The sequence below is a fragment of the Xyrauchen texanus genome, chromosome 10 (assembly GCF_025860055.1).
Source record: "Xyrauchen texanus isolate HMW12.3.18 chromosome 10, RBS_HiC_50CHRs, whole genome shotgun sequence".
Taxonomy (NCBI): Eukaryota; Metazoa; Chordata; class Actinopteri; order Cypriniformes; family Catostomidae; genus Xyrauchen; species Xyrauchen texanus.
The window spans coordinates 23,026,694-23,050,850 of NC_068285.1; the positions used below are offsets into that span (position 1 = coordinate 23,026,694).

The 24,157-nt window shown below is 41.1% G+C and overlaps 1 protein-coding gene across 1 annotated transcript in view; it reads left to right on the forward strand.

Annotated features, from left to right (window-relative positions):
• The window catches only part of LOC127650893 (CUB and sushi domain-containing protein 3-like), a 686,283-nt gene that overhangs the window by 398,935 nt on the left and 263,191 nt on the right, over positions 1-24,157 (forward strand). The window contains exons 8-9 of the mRNA XM_052136534.1: positions 15,947-16,034; positions 20,514-20,638. Of these exons, the coding sequence (XP_051992494.1) occupies positions 15,947-16,034; positions 20,514-20,638 (213 nt within the window). The remainder of the gene's footprint in view (positions 1-15,946; positions 16,035-20,513; positions 20,639-24,157) is intronic.

The window sequence follows — 24,157 nt, forward strand, 5'->3', positions numbered from 1 at the left end:
TAAAAGCTATCAAGCTAGAATGCAGCAGTCAAATATCACCTGTTACATGTTTTTCTACTAGCTTGCATATTTTGTGACTAATGCACTGAAAGCAACACCTTCATAAATTCTATGTGTGAAATTAGCTTTTTACATTCACAGATATCCTGGGTATTTGAGGTGTGGCTCTTTAAAACACATATAATAACAGAAATGTAGAGAGTGACTGAACAATTTAGCACTTTCTGAAGGCCTTACATTTTCCTCAACGTTTTTTAGACAGGCAAAGAGCACACACATGAATACAGAAAATTGCCTTCGGTTCAATTTCATTTTTAATATATTTCAAAGGCATTGTTACAGTATAGATACCCACACACATACAGTACTGTATATTTATAGCTTATTGTCAGACACAGTCATAGAGACACCTGCAGGGTGAGGGTCTTTTGTTATGTTTTTAAAGAGCGGGTATAATGGCTTAATGTGGTCCTGGCACAATGCCATTCATAGATCCCTATTAAAATGACCTAAAATTTAACCCTGTTCTTCAGCTGTGCTGCTTGCATGTCAAGTGGAGACAGAAGAAACCCAATAAAATAGCTAGTGTCAGACTCCCTTTGATGCTTTCAGAAGAGTTTTAAATATGTGCTGGTGAAAAGAACCCATATTATTTCATGGCTGATGGAAGAATCTACTGACAGTGATGGAATCAATGAGCCTGAGGCATACATATATCGAATTCTCCTTTATGAATAAAATATGCTTCTATTATATATATGCTCATATTCCACAACATCATAATTAAGACCAATGGTTTCACAGTCTGCTGAACAATCATTTACCTTTTGCGCTTTCTCAGTAGTTGCATGTTGCTTAATTTTAAGTTTGTGATTATAACTATGATTATGTAAATACAATTCCATTGAAAGTAATTTTTTTTATTTTTGTTAAGGTGTCAGTAAAAACAAAAATTGCATCATAAATATGTTGTATATGACCGCTTACAGCACAAACCTTTATAAATTCAGACTATACAGTAAATAAGATGTGAAATGGGTGCCTGGTCTGCTGTTGTGTAGTTTGTCAGGTCTTCAAGTAAATATGTAATGTTTATTATAATGAGCTGTTTCAACATTAGACCATCAATTAATTGTATATATTTATTTATTTATTTGAGTCCTGCTATTGAGTGGACCTAGACTTCTATGTAAGTCTGAGATTTTTTAATAGAATTTGAATTTAAAATGTAGAATCTCCATATAATACTTGCTATCATTTGAATTTTGAGTTGGCTCAAGTACCAACATCTTCAGACACAAAAATATACTCTATTTTGTCCTGTTCTATCACAAGATGTTAAATTTATCTTTCAAAATGATAAACAGCTGGGCTTAACTGTATCGTAGCCTCATAGTCACTTTTTCCATACTTACATATCTTTCAAATACCTAGCTTTCAAATTTTAATAATACTGTATTTTGTTTTTGTTGTTCTAAAATGTATCTCTATTAATATGTAATAATAATGAATATGAAGGTCCATGTAATTGGTTTTATTTTACAGTGTTAGTATTTTATATATTTTGTGTATTTGTGGCTGATATGTTATTCTATTGGCTATATGGGAACATGTGTTTGACAAGTCAGTAATTTAGCATGACACCGTGGATGCAAATGTCATTGATCATTGAGGGAGTGAGTGCGTGTGAATGCATGTTTAATTGCTTGGTCACTTACTTGCATGTTTATATGTTCACCTGAACACCCCATATTTCCTGGTTGCATGATGGCATACAAGAATGGTTAGGCCCAAGGATGAGCATAAGCACTGAGCATTGTGTGCAGTTTTATTCACTATAGCTATGTTTTGTTTGTAATGTGTTTGTGCATTGGCCAAATACAAGCAGACTGTTTTGCTCAAGGCAAATACATCATTTCGTGAATGAATACATTACTGTTAGACATGTCTATGTGATATGCAAATGAGTATTAGATCAGAATTACCCCTCCTTGTTTATGAAATTATGTATGCATTTGTCTGTATGAATTAGATGGATACAGAGAGAGAGAGAGAGAGAGAGAGAGAGAGAGAGAGAGAGAGATGCAGAGGGTAAGTTCAAGCGAATGTGAATAACAGGTCTCTCTGAAGATTCTGGCTCTCTGAGTGTTGATTGAGCTTTAAAAGCCCTGTGGGTTTCATACTCCACTGGCCTTGAATGTGGGAAAAAAGGCAACTTTTCTAAACATGGAAGAGGGATAATTCTAAAGGAAGACCTGAGACAGTGCACTAAAATAACCCCAAATTTCTAGCACAGAGGCCTAAATTCTTTCCGGCAGATGGATGGTGAAAATTTCAACATGGTGCTTCAGCTCAGAGTCCATTACAAGAGAACAGCAAGTTAAACGCCAATAAGACACTCCTCTGACCTCAACAGTCGCACCCCCCCCAAGCCCACCCCCACCCCCCCACACACACACATATTCAGCTTGCTATGTATAAAATGTAAGGGGTTTTGTTTCTTAGCAACAGCTTTATCGCAACTCAAAGAAGCACCATACAGATTTAATAAAAAATAAGGTTTGAGAGGCTGTGCTATATTACTGTACTGTAATAATACAAAACAGAGTGACTATATGCAAAGTATAGCATGGCTATTTTTATTTAACATGGAATTATTTTCAAACTGCCACTTCCATTAGAACAAATAGTCCCTGAAATAACAAAACAAAGCTATGGTACTAAAATTATACAACAAAGATCCAATATTGGTGTAGTGCAGAGATTTGGGGAACAGCCAGAATGTTGTATTGACTAACAAGCATCCAAGACTAGAATCTATAATAATATGCAGTTTAATCCTTGCTCCCATTTTATTCGCTGACTGAGAGGCTTTATAACAAAGGTCAACTAAACAATACAATATAACAAGATTACAATTTGAATAAGATTATGAAATAGCTTACATTATTATTGCTATTAACCTCTGGCCCTTTTTTGTTCCCAAAGAGTTCATTAAAGTTTCCTTTATAGCGAAAATGAAGACATTTAAACAGATTACCACACTGAAGCTAGATGAATTACATCAAACCATAACTGGCCACAAATTCAATCAGTAGAATAAATGGTCCTGCAGAATTCATGACTAATTGACATTGAAAATAAAAGAAAATTGAGAAAATCATGAAGCGTTTTGTGAGGGAGGAGAGAGTGTTTTCTTAATCAGACTTGAGAGTTTGTCACCATGGGCATTTTAATCACCTTTAAGTATCTTTTTTTCAGGACTGGCTGTTTTCCAAAACCAGGACAGAATTTGAACAAGCTTTCTCCAAAAGTCGTCCTGTCAAGATATCAGTCAGTCCCTCAAAAGAAAATATCCGCTCTGTGGCACTAAATTGCTCATTAAACAGTGAAATGTGGTATTCAAACTGAAGCACAACAACACTTTCAACTGCTGCTAAAATTAACATACTTATGAGGATAAAATTACTGAAAATATCTGCAGATTTAGGATAAATTTGAAAATCCCCCTAGGGATATTTTCAAACAGCTAAATTACTCAAAGTATCTGTTAAATGTATTTATTGCATATATAAATACCAAAGATTTCATGCACATTAATCAGCAGTATAGGTTACTTTGACATGTCATAACCTGCATTGAGCATTAGTGTCTCACATTACATGTTTTGTCAACTCAGCAAAGCTTTGATTTATAATTGTGCTCTCTTTAGATTATATAAGAGCTAAGCTACACGGGGAAAAAAGAAACAATAGAATTTTGAAACTTAATGTAAATTTTGTGTCTGTTTACATATTGAACTATTCAAAATCCATTGCACTTCCGTGGCTCAATGTCCAACAATAGTCATTACCTTCACAAGTGTAAGATATGTAACATCAAACCCACACATGTCTGTAAATACACCTCGACCATATATGAGGAGATAACAATGCTCAGTAGAAGATGTTCTCAGTACTCCCACACTTAATGATGTTAATGTATGTTTCCTCATGTAATCTTGTTTGCATATATGTACTGTACATCTACAGAACATTAAAGAAACCAGAAGAAATCTGCTCCTTCTGCGGCAATTTGGTTCTGTGTGGCCATTTTCACAGAAGAAGCTGTTCCCTTTACAAAAGGCTTCACTACGATGTTGCGCTGCTAAGCGCTACGGGGAACAGCTCTTGCTGTGAGCCAAGCTGAAATAATGTGCGAAACACGTCAATGAACATTGACCGGAATTTATAGCCTCGGCTGATGTAATTATTAGATGCACCTGCGGCCAGGCTATAAATGGACACGTCACCAGGTGTCGTCAGAAACTCTTTTTTCAGAGCGATTCTGTTTCTGTGTGTTTCACACATGCTGTCAAAACTTTCTTTCCTCTGTTAGGAAATAGAATCAGACAGTGTGCAGTGAACGTTGTTCTTTTTCTCTTCTGTTTGGAAAATATTATATATATATATTTCTAAAAAAGAGAGAATGACTGAAAGCAAACGGTGCGTGTTCCCTCTTCTCGCTCTATAGCTGAAGACTACACACATCAGTTTTTGCTGTTTGTTTGGGGTAAGAGCACGCTGCTCGCGTTGCAGCAGGGTGGGTGCAAGCACTGCGATTTGCTTTAACAGGCAGAGTGCGTCGTGCTCGCTCGCTTGCTACCGGAGTCAGCACTTCGAATGGATTTGGTTGAGGAGCAAGAGACGGGTTGATCCCTTTCTCTCACTCTCTCCCCAAACCCAGCTGTTCCTTCACATGATCTCGACGCTTCTTCGGATCATGAGGTGGATCGCGATTTTCTTCCCGCCTCCGAGCTTTCCGTCTGCGATAAAAAATCTACGGAGGAATTGCTCGATGTTGTTACTCGTGCGGTTGCCAGATTGGTCATGGCCACGCAAAAAGAGACCCCCAAACGCTCCAAATTAGGGGATAGATTTTATCTTCCAGTCTAAGAAAGGGAACGCCTCATGGGTTCCTTCCTTCTTTGATAACCTCCATGAAGAGCTTTTTCGCTCATGGAGAACCCCTAAAAAAAAAAAAAAATATATATATATTTTCTTCCCGTGTTCACATACCCTCGACGCCATTATATTCGACTATCGTGGGTGCTGAGGCACGGCAGTATTCAGTGATGCCGCGGTCAAGAGACGCTTATGGGCTATCTCTCGCCGGCTCGGCATCGCCACTTACAGCCCTCTTTCCCTCAAAGCCTTGTAGGACAACCTCCACTTTAGTGGGAAGGGCTTATTAAGCAGCAGGTCAGGCTGGTGCTGCTCTGCACACTATGCTGCTCTGCACGCTATGCTGCTCCTCCCAGGGATTGGTGACAGTCTCGCCGCCTCGAGCCCCTCCATTCCCGCGAACCTCTTGGTGTTTCGGGTTGCAGAGGCTTCTGTCAAAATTGGGTGTTTTCGCTGTTCCTGTATGTTATTCAGGACTCAAACACCCGACAACCCCTCAACAGGAAGTGTTGAAATATAATACCCACTCATAGATCCCGCAGCATGGAAACTTCTGCCGGATGAATTCTTTTCTGTGGGTCTTATAAGGGCGCCAGGATTTAATTCACTGCCGCTTTTTCCGTGCTTCAACAGTATGTTCTCACTATTGTGAACCGGATTTCTTTTTATGTAAAAGAAAAATCAATCTCCTGGTTAAAGGGGCCACGGTGTGTGTTCCCTTCCAGAGAGAGAGAGTTAGGCTATTACACTAAATACTTCCCGCTTCCCATGGAGGGTGAGGGGTGGCGCCTGGCTTAGATCTTAAAGCTTGAACTACCCGTGGGTGTTCAAGTCCAAGATGATGCCTGTTAAGACGGTCGTGTCTCAAGCCCTACAACTCGTTTGGCTGGTCACCATCGATCTTATGACGCACTTCTATGCTTCATTTAGAAGTTCTGCCACAACATGGAAAGTTCCTGAGGTTCACTTCCGGGGCAAAGTCTTCCAGGGTCAGGTTCTTTCTCTCAGCCTAGCCCTTTTACCTCAAGACATTCACAATGCATGATGTAGCCTGGCTCCTTGTGACTCCGGGCATCTGCATTCTGAATTATGTAGACGACTGGCTGATCCTAGCGCAGTTCCAGGAACTGGCAGTTCAGCACAGGGACATCGCCTCAGCTCATCTGTTTCTCTGGGGTTGAGGCTCAACGCCAAGAAGAGCGCCCTCTCTCCCACTCAGAACACTGTCTATCGGGCATCAGTATGGAGTTCAATCTCAACGCGGGCACAACTGTCTCCCGCTAGTATTGAGTCCATTTAGATCACCCTGAGCAAAGTCAGGCTAGGGCAAGGTTGCACTGTTATCAGTATCAGTGATTTCCAGGTCTCGGGCTAAGGCGTCCACAGTGATCCCTCTGGACCTTCTGCTCATGAGACCGTTTTTGTTGTGGCCAAAAGCCAGGGATTTCTTCCAAGGGCCAAAACCCCTAGGCTAAATAGGGTTACGCGCCTCAGGCTTCGCTCCTTTCTATGTGGTTCAGACCCCGGTTTTCTGCCTTGGGTCCCACTCTTGGTGCGCCTTGTTGTCGCAGGCTGCTAATCGACAGACGCCTTCCTGATGGGCGGGTAGCGGCCTTAAGTGGTCGCCCAGCTTAAGGGGATAGGAGGGTCGCCAGCTCGGTTGTCACAGTCACTGTCTCGGGTTGATGGCTGTATTTCTGGCCCTGAAATACCTCCTCCTGAGGCTGCCATGTCTTGGTGCGGTGGACAATGCAGCTGTAGCCTCATACATAAATCATCAAGGAGACCCACGCTCTTGTCAGCTGTATTTCTGACACGCTGGGTTCTCCTTAGGGCCCAGGGCAAGCTCCTGTCACTCAGGCAGTTATATCCCTGGATGCCTGTATATGGGAGCAGATTTACGGTCCAGACAGAAAATACCAACGGGGAGTTAAGAACTCCACCCTAAGGTAGTAGTTGCCCAGAGTTCACCAGCAAGGGTTTTTGCCTCTTACTGATAGCACCGCTGGCCTAACAGGGCTTGGTTCTCGGAGCTAATCTCTTCCCTCGACGGCTCGCTTTTGGTGGTGCCTAACAGGAAGGATCTTCTGTCTCAGGCACAGGGCAATATTTCATCCCTGCCCCAAATTGTGGAATCTTTCATGTTTGGCCCCTAAGGGTACCAACTGAGGGACACAGGGCTCTCTCCTGAGGTTATCGAGACCTTTTAAATGCCGGGCTTTTTCCACTTGGAACAAGTTTGGTGAGATCTTAGGGCAGAAGAGGACCTCTTCGCTCTATGAATAGCTCAATGTCTCCTCGACTTCTCCCTGAAATCACCCAGCCCCCTTGGGTCTGGACGTTAAAACACATACATGACCCAGAATGCGCCTGTATGCGCTTCTTTCCCGGTTTCTCTGCTCCCGGAGTCTTGGCAATGTTCACCAGCAAGGGTCTTGCCTCCTATTAATGGCTTGCGCTGGCTGAACAGGAAATGGTTCTCGGAGTTAATATCTCTCCTCGACGGTTCGCCTTTGGCGTATCTCGATCAGGTAGGACCTTCTTTCTCAGGCTCAGGGGGCATATTCATCCCCGGCCCGAATTGTGAAACCTTTCATGCTTGGCCCCTGTAGGGTACCAACTGAGGTTCACAGGGCTTTCTCCTGAAGTTATCGAGACCATTGCAAGTGCTAGGGCTCCCTCCTTTGGAACTGATCTGGGTAGATTTTACAGGGCAGAAGAGGAGCTCTTCGCCTCTGTTGATAGCGCAATGTCTCCTCTACTTCTCCCCGAGTCACCCAGTTCCCCCCCCCTCGGGGGTGCTGTTCGTGGTGGCGCATACATGGCACCAATGCGCCTGCATGCGTTTCCTTCTAATCAGTTCAAATTACAGAACCTTCTGAGCATTCTTTGCACCCTCACCCTGACTACCTGCCCAAGGTGCCTTTCTCGACCCTTGGCCAGTCATTCTCTAAGCCTTCTGCTCCCTGCCGTTTGTAATGCCGGAGCAGCTAAGACTACTCAGACTTTGTCCAGTCTGTGCCCTTCAGAATTATGTCCACCGCATTTGCTAGTGGCGTAAAGTCAGGGCAGCAGTTCTTCACTTTGAAGCCACGACCGGGTTGTCACTTTGGGTGAGGGACCTACTGCCGGGCCTACGAGGCGCAGCGGTCAAGCTTCGCCAGTAGGTTTTAGGGCGCACTCTTCCAGAGGGCTCTCCTCCTCTAAAGCCTTGGCTAGAGGTCTCCTCTGCAGCAAGTTTGTGGTGCGGCAGGTTGGTCCTCTCCACAAGACATTCATTAAACTTTATAGTTTGGATGTTCTTGCCACTCTTGGCTCTTACGCTCTTGAGTTGACACCTGAACAAGTTTGTGGTGCGGCAGGTTGGCACTCTCCGCACACACTAATCACATTTTATGGTTTAGATGCTTTGCTACTCTGGGCTCTTATGCCCTTGAGTCGACATCTCAGCTCATGCCTGAACAAGTTTGTGATGCGGCAGGCTGGTCCTCTCCGCCACATTCATCAGTTTTATGACAAGTTTGTGTTATGATAGGGTTCTCTTCGCACACATTCATCAAACTTTATGGGTTAGATGCTTTGCTACTCTGGGCTCTTATGCCCTTGAGTCGACATCTCAGCTCATGCCTGAACAGGTTTGTGATGCGGCAGGCTGGTCCTCTCCGCCACATTCATCAGTTTTTATGACAAGTTTGTGTTGCGATAGGGTTCTCTTCGCGACACATTCATCGAACTTTGTGGGTTAGATGCTTTGCTACTCTGGGCTCTTATGCCCTTGAGTCGACATCTCAGCTCATGCCTGAACAAGTTTGTGATGCGCAGGCTGGTCCTCTCCGCCACATTCATCAGTTTTATGACAAGTTTGTGTTAGATAGGTTCTCTTCACACATTCATCGAACTTTGTGGGTTAGATGCTTTGCTACTCTGGGCTCTTATGCCCTTGAGTCGACATCTCAAGCTCATGTCTGAGACCTCTCGCTTTTTGTGAGTACACTGCACAACCGTAGGGGTCCGGACAGCCCCAGCGCGGGCGGCGGGTATTGCGTCTCCTAGCGCTTAGCAGCGCAACATCGTGAGTGAAGCCTTTTGTAAAGGGAACGCCTCGAGTTACATGTGTAACCCTTGTTCCCTGAAAAAGGCGGAACGAGATGTTGCGCTGCTTTGCCGCGACTGGGACGCCCCAGGACTGCTCTTCAAAAGAAGTATCTGATCGACACCTGGTGACGTGTCCATTTATAGCCTGGCCGCAGGTGCATCTAATAATTACATCAGCCGAGGCTATAAATTCCGGTCAATGTTCATTGACGTGTTTCGCACATTATTTCAGCTTGGCTCACAGCAAGAGCTGTTCTCGTAGCGCTTAGCAGCTAACATCGTAGTGAAGCCTTTTGTAAAGGGAACAGCTTCTTCTGTGAAAATGGCCACACAGAACCAAATTGCCGCAGAAGGAGCAGATTTCTTCTGGTTTCTTTAATGTTCTGTAGATGTACAGTACATATATGCAAACAAGATTACATGAGGAAACATACATTAACATCATTAAGTGTGGGAGTACTGAGAACATCTTCTACTGAGCATTGTTATCTCCTCATATATGGTCGAGGTGTATTTACAGACATGTGTGGGTTTGATGTTACATATCTTACACTTGTGAAGGTAATGACTATTGTTGGACATTGAGCCACGGAAGTGCAATGGATTTTGAATAGTTCAATATGTAAACAGACACAAAATTTACATTAAGTTTCAAAATTCTATTGTTTCTTTTTTTCCCCGTGTAGCTTAGCTCTTATATAATCTAAAGAGAGCACAATTATAAATCAAAGCTTTGCTGAGTTGACAAAACATGTAATGTGAGACACTAATGCTCAATGCAGGTTATGACATGTCAAAGTAACCTATACTGCTGATTAATGTGCATGAAATCTTTGGTATTTATATATGCAATAAATACATTTAACAGATACTTTGAGTAATTTAGCTGTTTGAAAATATCCCTAGGGGGATTTTCAAATTTATCCTAATTCTGCAGATATTTTCAGTAATTTTATCCTCATAAGTATGTTAATTTTAGCAGCAGTTGAAAGTGTTGTTGTGCTTCAGTTTGAATACCACATTTCACTCTTTAATGAGCAATTTAGTGCCACAGGCTATAAATTCCGGTCAATGTTCATTGACGTGTTTCACACATTATTTCAGCTTGGCTCACAGCAAGAGCTGTTCCCCTAGCGCTTAGCAGCGCAACATCTCGTTCCGCCTTTTTCAGGGAACAAGGGTTACACATGTAACCCGAGACGTTTCATATTTTTTTATATGTCTCACTATTCTAAACAGAAGTTCTAACAGCTTCAGTGTGAATAGTTGCTTGGAATGGGGCTAATCTCCAAATTGCTTAGTGACTCAATCAAGGAAATATGCCAGCCTTTTTTCCTTTTTGAAATTGCAGGACATTGTTTTTCCTCATTTTTGTTGTTTCCTAATAATCCCTCAGCAGTCATGTTTAAAACTAGCAAACTCATAAATCATGTAAAACCGTCCATTCCAACCCCTCTGTGTTGACTTGTCTATTTGTGAGACAACACTTTCTGTACTCTTTGTGTCTTAACCACAATTCCACCTCTTCATCATTCAGTCACAAGTAATTCCTGAAAAGACAGGGAGGAACATTGTAAGCTTCAATTAAAAAGCTGTAAGATGCATAGAGCTGCCACACAGCAGGTGTTTACAAGTCTGAATTACTTCACATAGCAATTAGAGGAAGCCAGTGTTCCTCATTAGATTGTCTTAGGAATCAAAAGTTTTAGGGGACACAGTTTATCAAATAAAAACACAGCTAATTAAGAAAGTAGTTCTGTGATAATATGTACCACTATTAAGAACCACTGTAAGTCTGGTGTAAAACATTTAAAGGTGTCTATGGATAGGACGAGACAGGGGGCTGTGATGCGTTCTAGTAATGTTCTTTATTTATTTCCCTTTTTATGTCTGTGCAGTCCTCTCCAATTAAACCAACATGTGACACAAACTTTGTTAACATAAACTTCTCTGAGTTCAGTATAAACTCTTCAGCTTCTAATACGACATGCCAGTCACTGGTCACATGTGTTGTTCTCTCTCTCCCTCTCTGGCAGTCATGCCGTTTATATGCCACTCTCCCCATGCTCTGGAATTAGAGACAGTTGTTAGACATAATTTAGCTCAGGTGTAAGAGCCCTTACCGCTTTCTCTCTCTCCGGACGGACTCTTGACCACGCCCCCGCTGCCACAATATCATATCATGAGTAAATATATTTTTCTTGGTTTTTCCTATATTGAGATGATTTCATTGTACCATGAAAACATACTTTGACTTTCAGAACTTAAAACATCTTCCTCAGTTAAAGAAGACCTTTATTGAAAATTGTCATAAAACTTAACTATTTAAAAATGTTTAAAGACTTGTAACTAAACCTCAGGGGGAAAAAAGTAAAAACAATAAGCCCATTTATGATATTACCCCTTTACGAGTGCTAATTTTTATTTGCACGGAAGAGCTATTGCAGCTTCTTTAATAAGTAAGATTGCATTCAAAAAAGTTTGCAATGTGAGTGTCTGCAATTCAGTGGGAGTCTGTGACAATGTTCTTTAGGTCTCTTTTGAAGGAGGAAGCAGAGGCCAGGTAAACAGTTGACATAAATAATTTATTGACAATGCTTTCCAGCGTTCTACACAAATGTCTGTGCTTTTCAGCACAACAATAACACACACACACACAAGACTGCTGCGTGCATTGCTATCTCTCTCCCTGCCGGTCTGGATTGGACTTTTATTACTCTCCACTCTCAATACAAACACAAAACAGCTGTTAAAGGTGATTTCCCACAGGTGTCAATCCATACCTTTCTGTCTCTCTCTCGGCCTCCGTCTTTGCAAACATCGCTCGGCCATACCCCCATCACCACATGCCCCAATCGCCTAAATTAGGCTGGGGATCCATCCGGCCTGTCACTTACCCCCATTTCTAGAAAGGAAATCTGCAACAGCGCCCCTGGCCTGTTGACCACCTCGAACCTAAAAGGCTGGAGAGCTAGATACCAATGGGTGATCTGCACATTGGTATCCTTCATGCGATGGAGCCAGCGGAGGGGGTGTGGTCCAATTAGAGGCTGAAAGTGCGTCCCAACAGATAGTACCGGAGGGTGAGGACCACCCACTTGATGGCCAAACACTCCTTCTCGATGGACTTAGTCTCTCTGTGAGAGCTTGGGACTAATATACAACATGGGACGCTCTCCCCTCCACCATCTGTGATAGTACCACTCCCAATCCCCTGTTTGATGCGTCCGTCTGCAAGATAAAAGGGAGAGAGAAATCAGGATAATGCAATAACGGCCCACCGCAAAGTGCAGCTTTCACTTGCATGAACACCTGCTGACACTGCTCTGTCCACTGGACTGGATCTGGTGCTCCCTTTTTTGTAAGATCAGTCAGCTGGCTGGTGACGGTTGAATAATTAGGCACAAACAAGCCAGCCCCAGGAGCTGTCTCACCTCCTTTTTGGTCATAGGCTGCAATAGCTGCAGTCTTATCTATTTGGGGCTGCACCTGTCCATGACTCAAGTGGAACCCCAGATACCATACTTCCACCCATCCAATTGCACACTTCTTAGGGTTTACCATGAGTCCCGCCCATCTCAATGACTTCAGGACAGCCCTCAGATGCTGCAGGTCACTCTTCGGAACTAGTACCACCATGTTGGCCCAGTCACTGTGGGATTCTTCATTACACCTCTTGTCTAGCATGGCCTTTAATTCTTCCCAAACAATTTTTTTTGTGTAAGGGTAATCTGTAGGGAAGACTTCGTATCACTACCCCTGGGGTCATTTTGATATGGTGCACTTTGTGATTCATATGACCGAGAAGAGAGACGAGAAGACATCAGAGAATTCTCCTTGCAACCTATCAGACTCAGTTACATGCGATGGTGAGAGGTGGTCTCCGCAAGTTACTGGGGTAACTCGATTAGTGGCTTTTAAGTTAATCTCCCCAATAATTCGTACAGTTTGTGTAGTGTATGTGACATAAATGCCGTGCCCTTATCAGTGATGATTTCTTTTGGAATCTCCACTCGGGTGATCATTCTATAATGTGCCTCTGCAACACTACATGCTGAGATGTTGCACAGAGGCACTTCTTCCGGATACTGCATTGCGTAGTCCACCAGAACCAACACAATTCGATGTCCGTGTGCCATATGCTCTAATGGCCGATGAGGCATATGCCAATTCTTTCGAAGTGGACCTCGATCAATGGAAGGGGGTGCAATGCAGCTTTTGGGATGGCCACGGGATTCACCAGTTGAAATTCACGGTATCCGCACGTCACCTGCAAACACCCCTGCGAATGCCTGCCCAATAGAAATGGGCCATTAGATGGTCTAGTGTTTTTCCCTGCCCTAAGTGACCTGACTTTGGATTATAACGATTCTTCTGGAATAGCATTTCCCCACGGCCATTCAGTACTATCAATTGGATTATATCCTCCTTTGTCTGAGCATCCTGCATCACTCTATACAACCGTTCCATAATTACTGAAAAATACATATGCAAGTGCAATGTCTGGCTGGAGATGTTGACCATCAATCTTTCACTTGACCAAAGTCGTGCCTAAGGGTCTCATTTCGCATCTGCTCCAGAGGTAAATCCCCAGAAGGAAATACTCTAAGGGCTGGGGAAGAAGAGACTTCCCCCTCCCTTACGACCTCCTGATGTGAAGCTGACGTAGACAGCCCTTGCTCCACCTTCCCAGCCAACAAGTTACACACTACACACCGATATGCTTTTTTGCAGGACCCATCCACACACATTCCCCTTAATAAGGTAGTAAATAACAGCCAATTCTTTCCCAAGATTTGTATATGGGTGAGATGGGAATAAACTGCAGCCTTGACACTATGTTTTTGTCCCCCGAAATTGAATAGTGACCGTCACTACAGGGTAATTTGGGATATTCCTGTGCACACACCTTACCTTCACCAACCGGCTTTTATCCAAAGCCTTGGATTGAACCAAGCTTTGGTGAATGGAGGTTTGATTAGAACCTGAATCCACAAAGGCTTCATATGTACCCCCCTTAATACTCTCCTGCTCCTGCTCGTTTTGTGGTAGCCTGTGGATTCACCAGCCTTTGGGGAGAGTGGAGAGCCTTAAGGTGAACATCCCACAGGACCGGGGAACCAGTTTTGGGCTCGGTATTCCCTGTTTCCGGGAAACAGGAATATTATGAGGATAAGGAGAGGGGGAGGGAGGAGAGAGGAGAGAGAGAGAGAGAGAGAGAGAAAGAGAGAGAGAGAGACGAGGGCTCGCCGGCCCCCAAATATGCCATCATATGGTCCTCAGCTAGCTGGACTACCTCATCCAGCATCACCGGCTGGTGGCACTGGACCCACTCAACCATTCCTTGCGGTAGCCGGGCGATAAACTGTTCCAGTAACACCAGATTGTGTACTCCATCGGCATTGCATTCTTCAGCCAGCAGCCACCTTCGGCAGGTGTCACGGTGCTGTCGAGTGAATGGACGGCGTAAGTGTTGGCTTTGTTGCTCTGGGCTTCGGCCGACCCATTGCAGGATGGCTTTCTTCAGATCTTTGTACACCAGAGGTTGGACACAGGTAGTTGGTGGGCTGTGAGTTGGGCTTCCCCAGACAACAGTGGCACGAGGCGGGCTCTCTCCCCTCTGGCAGTCTGGATTGCCCTTTTATCCCTCTCCACTCTCACAGAAAACACAAAACAGCTGTAGAGGTGATTTCCCAAAGGTGTCAATCCTTACTGTTCTGTCTTTCCCAGCCTCACTCTCCGCAAAGTCGCTCAGCCATGCCCGCATCACCACAGAGTCATTTTAATTTGACAAAGCTTTACTTTTGTGCATGTTGAAGATAGGTCGAATTTCATATAATTATAAATGCATGGTTAAGTGAAGTATTTATTAAGCATTAATTTTATCACTCCACACACCTTAAAGTGTGTGTGTGTGTGTGTGTGTGTGTGCATTCGTGAGTAATGTGTTGCATTTTAAGTCATGAGAGTTTGCGAGGGATATGAGAGGTGACACAGCTCGAAAGATTATTTGTCTTCAAACTTGTCACATGTGTCATGACTACAACATTCCTTTTTGTATAGTTCACTAATTATTGCCAAAGACTGGGAACTTGAAGTAGTTTTTCCAGGTTGTCCAGAAGTTCTTGGATTCTGATAAGAAAACTTTATATCACTTAAAAAATATAATGTTATTCGACCAAAGGCATTTTAGTTATTGTTGCACCATCAATGAAAATAGTTCGCCAAAGCAGGATCGACTGTTACATTTTGTTGTATGATGCTTCACAAGCTTATCATTTGTAAATCTGCATTGTTTAAGTTGTTATAAATGTCTTGAAATTTTCTTGAAAGAAGTTAATATTTGGATGTACATGAACTACTGAAATGTTAAGCATCATATAATGTTTGGTAAGGAAATAATAATGAGATATTATAAAGTGTAACCAGACAAAGCACTTGATGTTTTCGATTCAGCATTTTTTCCCTCCAGTGTAGTGGCCATTGCCATAGTGTTGACTACAATGACCTATTGGGTGCACTGATAATAAATTATGCCCTCAATATATCAGAAGTAGTTGTCAATGCAATCTGGGATTTAGCTATTATCTGAACTATGATTTAGTCACACATACCAAGCGACAGTATGCGCTGATACACATTTGTGGTGAGCAGTTATCAATTAAATGCATTTTGTGTGTATTGCGTGTGTGTTCAAACTTTGTGTTTGTGTGTGTGTGTGTGTGTGTGTGTGTGTGTGTGTTCCAAGTTCCACTTTCTCTTCAAATCTTGAAGCAAGTGTGTACATTGTACACTGAATGCAGTTCAGTCAGCCTTATTGCATGAGGATTGCATGAAAAAAAAACTGTGTTGGTGATTGTTATTCATAGTTTAAGTGTCTAAAGTCAAACTATGCTCTGAATTTTCAGTAAACGAAGGAGGAATCAAACAGGCCTCTAACTCCTGTCCAGATCCGGGGGAACCTGAAAATGGCAAGCGCATTGGGAACGACTTTAGGTAATCACCCTTAGTAACTGTGTGTTCCAATTACTGGTCCCCCAGTAAGACCAGTGCATAAAGCAACTTTCACTTAGTTGAATCTGTTGACTGTTATCTTCTCCACACTTTAAGGAAAACTGAGAACTCTCCAACTAAAAATGTTTAGTGAATTGTTGCACCTACAATATCTAGCAAAGTTAATAAATGTCCTGTAAATTAATTAAATTAAAAGGAATATTTAAACAAAATTGAAAATATGTCATCATTAACCGCCCTCAGGTTGTTCCAAACCTGTATGACTTTCTTCTGTTGAACATGAAAGAAATTATTTGGCAGAATGTAAGTCTTAGTCACCATTCACTTTCATGGCATCTTTTTTTCTCTCCATACAATGAAAGTGAATTGTAACTTTGGATGCTAAAATTCTGCCTAACATTGTCTTTTATGTTCCATGGGAGATAAAAAGTCATACTGGTTTGCAACAAAATGAGGGTGAGTAAATAATGATTTTTTTTAATATATTTTTTATGAACTATCACTTTAAGTTTGACTCAATGAGGTAATTACAATGAACTGAGTATAACCTTAATAGTTTAGTTTCAAAGTACAGGGGCGTGTCTAGGGGGAGGCTGGGGGAGGCAGTGCCTCCCCTAGGATAAGCTCTGCCTCCCCTGAGAATTTGAGAAATAATCTGTCCATCTGATGATAAATTACAATTTAAAAGTGAGTTGTTTTGTGCATATTTTTCCATCGCTAGCAGATGAGTGAGGTCTGACACAACAAAAATCCAGTTTTGGCGCTGTTTCACAGTGCACGCGAGCTCGGCATACGCGCTCAGAAAAAGTGCATTATGTCAGAACAGAACGCCAATGAAATGTTTACCTGGCAGAGCTTTAAAGCACGAGCAAACAATGAACTTTTGTGATTGCGAATAAGTGCAGTGTCCTGTGAGTGTAACTCTACCGCTGCATTAACATATGATGTGAATGTACGTCGAGTTTTCGGGAACTGATCGAGGCGCCAGAACTGCAGCTGATAGAATGTGCGGCGATGAGAAAGCAGTGTGCAGTGCACTGTATGCGGTGCACGAGCAGCACGAGATGCTTTCACATATGCTGCGTTACTTTGTAGGCTAACTGATCCGCGGCTGTACTGTACCAGAAACACATAGGCATAAGTTATCAGCAACTTTTATTTAAAAAAAAAAAAAGTTTTGTCAGCATTGCGATTCTCTTTGTACACATATACACTCTTTAATAGACGTATTCATGTTAAAACCCAATTTAATCAACGTATTCAATGCATTGCTTCTATACAGATGTATATATTAATTTGTTCAAGCAATTAAGTGGAAAAATATTTAACCATGTATTTATATTAAAATCGCAAACATTTTAAATTAAAACTTAAAATTGACAAAAACAGCAGACTCATACCTTTTCTTTTGCATTTAAATTTTAATACAATAAATCTTGCATTTCACAAAGAACTTGTTTTTCCAGCTCCACGAATGAGACTGGAGTCGTTCATTATCCCACCTTGTTGAGGTAAATTTTAGTTTTCCTTGCTTAAATTAAAAATGAGACTGTGAAAAATAGTAGTATTTAATTAAATACATTTATCTAAGTCTATTTTGACTATAGATCTCAAAACTCCTCCAGTAGCCCCTTAAATAAAAAACGAACAGTCCTAACTAGAACGTTCATTAAAAAGAATGTAGCCTATTGCTTTTCTATTGGCCGTTATTGGGTGTGTGTCAGTCTGCTGCCGGAGTGCGCAGTAGTCACAGTCAGACAGTCACTCTGCACACAGACGATATATATTTTGAATCTGTTGGCAGCTCGTGTTACAAGGCTCACTAAGAGGCTACAAGTAGCTTCATAACTTTAGACTCCTAATGTGTTTTACTAAGAGTAATTCACGAAGCATTTTAGCCCTAAAAGTAGCACCTAAGTCTGGAACAGCTTAGAAGAAGAAACAAATTAATTTACCTCTTGTCTATACAAACGTGACTTCAGATTCATTTAAAAAACTCTCTCGTCTCGCCTACTCGTGTAGCACGTCTTCTCACAAGCAAACACCTGTCACTCATCACCAGGCAATCACTGTGATCTGATATATGAATCTGTCAATAATAATAATAAATAATAATAATATCATCATCATATTATTAATGTTGACCTGGTTTAACTAACTTTTATGTGATAGCCCTATAGTCTAATAGGGGCCCTGTGCCTATCTCTGGGTTCCTGGCTTAGAAAAAGATATGCACTAAAGCAGATTGTGTGTTATAGCTTAATTTTGCGCCGATTTTTTCAATTGTTTATGTTGCCCCCCCAAACAAGCCAAATGCCCCCCCAAACATGATATCCTGGTAACCCCTCTGTCAAAGTATATGATTGATAAAACCCATTTTCCAATTTTGATCCAGTAATATTATGCTAACCTTCACTACATTTTCACAAGTCAGCTAGCATTAAATATAAAATAATTTAAGTGTGTATGGCAACTTCTAGTCTGATGCCTGTCATTAATATTGTTGCACCTGAATATCTTACTGTCCACTATTTAGTACTCCCAGAGAATATAAATCATCTCCTCCAGATCCTTCATCAACACAGCCCAATGTCATGCTAATACTGGCTCCACAGGGGAGCTGACAATATGCGTATGGAGCACAGCTTTGCCGGCAATTAGGGCCAGCAGATTCAAATTGTGACACTGACGTAATTCCAAGATTTTTTGTAACATGGATTGCAGCAGATTCCAGCAAAAGCTGCAAGATCATTTGGTGTTAGTTACAGTAGCAGCATAGAAATGGGCCTTTTGCTCAAGATCACGTAATATCTTGCACAAGCCCTGTTTGTGGTTTCCTCAAATGAAAGCACATGAATGGTCAGTGTCAGAGTTTGCTGAGCGGTTTTGTTAAGTTTTGTCAAATCTCAGATTGAATGGAGAGTTTAAGGAGCGAGGAAGCATTAGATTTTAAAAAGTATGAAGGAGAAACATCACCATATCTATTGCATGTTAGCAAGGAAGATAAGACGCTCTTTTGATATCCTTTCATGTATTTATCCCTCTCTTGTGAATGTTGCAATAGTTTCCTCAAAAAACTTTTTTTTTGTGAATGGCTACATTCACTCAGCAGGATTTGGTGTCAGTCCTGTTTGGAGTACTAAATGCAGTTTTCATACACAGTTTGGCTTGTTTTTAAAATTACAAATGCTTTCTTGAACAAAAATGACCTTCTTGAACTTGAACTCACCACCTAATTTTTAGAGCAGGTTTGGTTGAAATGTGCTATTTGAATGGAAACACAGTTGATAACTAGTTGTCTGTCACGTCATAGACATACATATGGCATTAGGCCCACACATTATTTTTTGCTGTCAGTCGCTTATCTGACTGAGCTGTCATCCTGTCTCAAGTTATGAAAAAGGGCAAAAATTAGTAGCATTTTGCAGTTGGAAAGCAAAACAAAACACTGACAAATATCCTGAGAGTTCTTAACCGAATACTTGAGAAGAATAAAGCTGCGGGAACTACCTGAAATAGATTATAATAGAATTTAACCCTTGAAGATGCAATAAAAAGTTTTGATAAGTTTAACTATGGTTACAGCATTATGTAAAGTTATCACAAGTTAGAGAATGGAAGTGATTTTGGAGACCTGTCCATACAGACATTTTTTAAAGGAATATTCCAGGTTCATACAAGTTCAACTCAATCAGCAGCATTTCTGGCCTAGTTTTAATTATCACAAAAAATAATTTCAACTTATTTTTTTTTTCACTAATCTGGAAAAGTGAGGCACATACAATGGAAGTTAATGGAATTAATATATCCATTAATGTTAAAATACTCACTGTTTCACAAGTATAGCCACAAGACAAACAGTATGTTGGCTAACATGAGTTTTGTGTGCTAAAATTGCTAACTAAACTTTTCTGTGTAAAGATAAATCCAATTTTATCGATTTGCTGCCATGATGACGGATATAACTTATACCCAGAAAAGGTAAGTGATTTTATCACTCAAAAATCCTAACCCGCATACTGTTTATGTTTTGTGTCTATATTTGCGAAACAGTGAGTATTCTAACATTTACGGATTGGCCCCATTCACTTCCATTGTATGTGCCTCACTTTTCCAGATTAGTGGTTTAAAAAAATAATAATAATAATAAATAAAGGAAAAAAGAGGGACAAGTCTAAATGATTTTTTGTGATAATCAACAGTATGCAACATATACTGTCGATTGAGCTCAAATTGTATTGAACCTGGAATATTTATTTAATCGGCTCCAGTCTGCTGTTAAATGTACCTGACAATTTGAGGGTCAAAGCTGTTAGTAAATACGGTTGTCATTCTGAAACACTGACTGTGAAAGTAGCCTATGTGGGTTTTTATTCAATCACGCTTTTGGATTTGTGTAAGATCTGATTTGTTTCTCACCCTGCTTGTGTGGTGTTGGGATCCTGATTCCTTCTTCCACAGTATTGGTGCCACAGCCCAGTTCACCTGTGATGAAGACCACGTTCTCCAGGGCTCAAAGAGCATCACCTGTCAGAGAGTGGCTGAGGTGTTCGCAGCGTGGAGTGACCATCGACCTGTCTGTAGAGGTGAGTCTATAATAGACCTGCTGACCACATTTGTGTATCTTTCAATGAGTGAGCAGAGACTTTCTGTGAAAAGTAGGCATAAATAGGCAAACATTTGTTGATATTGCAAAATATAATCCGTCTTGTTTTCCAGTAAGCATATGTATACATACATCCTTAAAACAAATTTACTTAAGATGGATAATTGTGTAGGACATTAAGATTAAGAGAATATTATTAATTAAGTGTTTTTCTTACCCCTTTGGCAAATAGACTTTTCTTAAAGAACAATGTATTAACTGTTTACAAACTGTTTGCCGATGATGTAAGAATTTAATTTAAGATATATTTTCCTAAAAATATTTTTGAGTATTGCTATTTTTTATTGTATTTGCATGCCAGCAGTGACTTCTTTAAGAGTGCGTGACTCCTCACAGAGCCTTAAAGGCTTTAAGTGTCAGTTGGCTGCCTCAGGCAAACAAACAGAAACTGAACTGTGTCCATCTTTCAAGGATACAGTTAGCTCACAATAAAGTGGTGACATGGGCATCACTGCTTCCCTCCTATAAAAATAAATAAATAAAAAAGGTACATTTGGGCTATTTCCTACTAAACTGGGGAACAGATACTGCCCATTATGTTTGGTATTATAATAATATAATAATTATTTAGTTCAGCCCTCACATTTTTTTTTTTTTTTTTTTTTTAAAAAGCAGAAAAACAAGAGCAGTGCTTAGACATAGCACCCCCAAGTGTCCACCAGGGGAAGTCGTTGGTGATTTATTAAAACCTCTAGTTCATTTACATGCTCATTTATGAGCAGATAGAAAAAGACAAAGCAAGCTACAAAATGCACCACACAAAGCCCATGTATTAGGCCAAGATGGCTCATTAAAAACAAAGAAAACCTAATTTTGCATGCTGTAGGGATTGATAAGTGTCAAGTGCTTGCATCAAATACACACTAATTCTTGCATTTTTAAATGAGTAAAAGGCTATAGAGAAGCCCTTTCTAACACAAAGAGTACCTTTAAAAAGGTGGTCATTATTCTGAGATAGGCTTTTCATGCTTTAAGTGTATATTTATATGGATATTTGTATGATTTATGGCAGGACTAGAGCTTGTAGTTGTGGGTGGCTGTGGCAGGTGGTAGAGCGGGTTGGCCACTAATCACAGGGTTGGTGGTTCGATTCCCGGCCCACATGACTCCACATGCCGAAATTTCCTTGGATTTTCTCAAATTGCTCCCAATGGCGGGCAACGCCTCGCATGGCAGCTCTACCATCATTGGTGTGTTTGACTGGGTGAATGAGTCACAATGTAAAGTGCTTTGAAAACCACTAAGTTTAAAAAACACTATATAAGTGCATACAATTTGTAGGAAAATTAAGGCGAGAAATTGTGGTCGGAGGCTAATTGTGTAATTGGTCATTCTGGGTGGCTAATGTTGTTATTGCACCCTGTTCCTAGTGTCTTGGAGTCTTCTAATCTATATGCTTGGTGCTGACTCTGCCCATTTTTCTAGTGGAGGTCGGTTTCAATGTCAGGAAATGTAAAACAACAAATATGGCTGGATATACAAGGGATACATAAAGCCAAGTATTTTATCGGGTGCAATGGGCAATTATCTTGATGCTTCGAACTAAAAGCTTTTCCCAGTGCCAGCCCCCTTGGAAAGTGATGGCATTGTTCTTGACTAAAAGATCTGATAACATAAGAGTTACTCTTGGCAGTCAGGCCAGTGTAATTTATCCAAAAGAGGTAAATACACTATTTTAAGTTAGAATATATACCAACTTTATATAAAGCCTCTACATAGTGAAAGGCTTGTTAAACTGTATTCCTTGCTATAAAGCTGGTATAGAGTGGAAATCAGACATGAATAATCTATTTTCTCACCGTTTTGCTTGGAAGGGGGCACTTGAGAGAGTGGAGATGGGTAGGGGTGGCACAATTCATGGTTAATTTGAAATAGCTTTACCGTCAGCTGTAAACAAATGCCACTCTTGCACATGTTGGAGTTCTTGTCATTATTTTGTGGAGGTAGGATAAAAAGTGACAGGTTATCGTTGGCCAAGTGATGAATTGTTTGCTCACCCTGTCCCTTAATGTTATAGATAATTTCTCTCTGGCTACTTTGCTACAGGCGAGTGCGCCAAGCCAAGGCTGTTCATTTAGCAGGCCGTAATTGAGCTGTCAGGGAAGGCACAAGCATGCGCAAATATACGTGACTGCAAGAACTGATGTACCTTGCTGGACCGCTTCTATGAACTCTTAAATCGCCAACTTGTCCATAATTTATTGTCACTGGTGTGTAGGAACAATACTGCACACTGAGACACAGCGACAGTGATAAGAGCAGACATTGACTTTTGAAGTGTTTACATGTGCTACATCATGTTGTAGCTCTTCGCATCTTAAAGGTGAAGTGTGATATTTCAGCGCCACTTGCTTTGTGAAACAAAATATCGAAAATAATGATTGAAATAATGAAAACAGGTTGGTTGAGCCAATGTTGCTTTGTCTGGCTGGATGTGGTGCTCAAAGAAACAGAGCAATGTTTTTATAGCACTTATGATATTCATTTTTCAGAGAAGTCAACCTAAAAATGGCTTAACTTCAATTGTCTCTGCACATTAAGCTGGGATATGAGAAAATATTTTAACATAAAAGAAAAATTACACACTAAAGCTTTAAATCTCACCCTTATGTTGTTCCTGTCCTGCACTAAGAGTGTTAAATTGTTTAACCACCAACTTCCAGCCAGGGATGAAATCAATCATGTTTGATACTCAAGTAACTGCTGGCTGCGTAGGATATTTGTTGAAGAGTGCCTGAAGCTATCTGAACAGCTGTCACTACATGCTCACAGAACATGACCACCCAATGAAGACCCCCGCCCCCCCCCCCCCAACTATTACACACAAGAACCCAGACCATCTCACTTTGCGTGAATGGGCAGTATGTCCAGACTTTGTGTGTCCAGACTTCGTCTCACTCTCTGTCTTGTACACATGTAAATTGTGCAGGGCTTTGTCTCAGCAGAGCCCTGACATTTAGCTCTCTACCAAATTGCTACATTCATGCCACTTGGGTGCCTGTTTGTTCTTGTGGCTACAGACTACATAAACTAATTGAGATGATGTCACTTGAAATCAAGCAGAAAATTGCCTAGATCTATATTTTCATGACATCCCAGAGGTATGCTAAGTTAATCATATATTTCATTACAGCCATTTATTGGGCCCCACTTAGGTGCCTTCCCTGTTCCTTTTTAGTTCCTCATAAAATAAATTGGGATTACACTGGTGAACCTGTTATTATGGGAGATTAGAGATAATTGTAAACCACTGGTTCAATAGACCTCTTAACAATATTTTTCCACAGCTTTTCTCAACTAGTGGGTCAGGACCCCAAAAGGACTCTTAGGTCGGATCTGATGGGGTCATGGAGAGCAGGGAAAAAGTCATGCTAAATGCAAATTATATAATGCAACAAACCACATAATCATGTATAGTTGGGGAAATAAATAGGCTTAT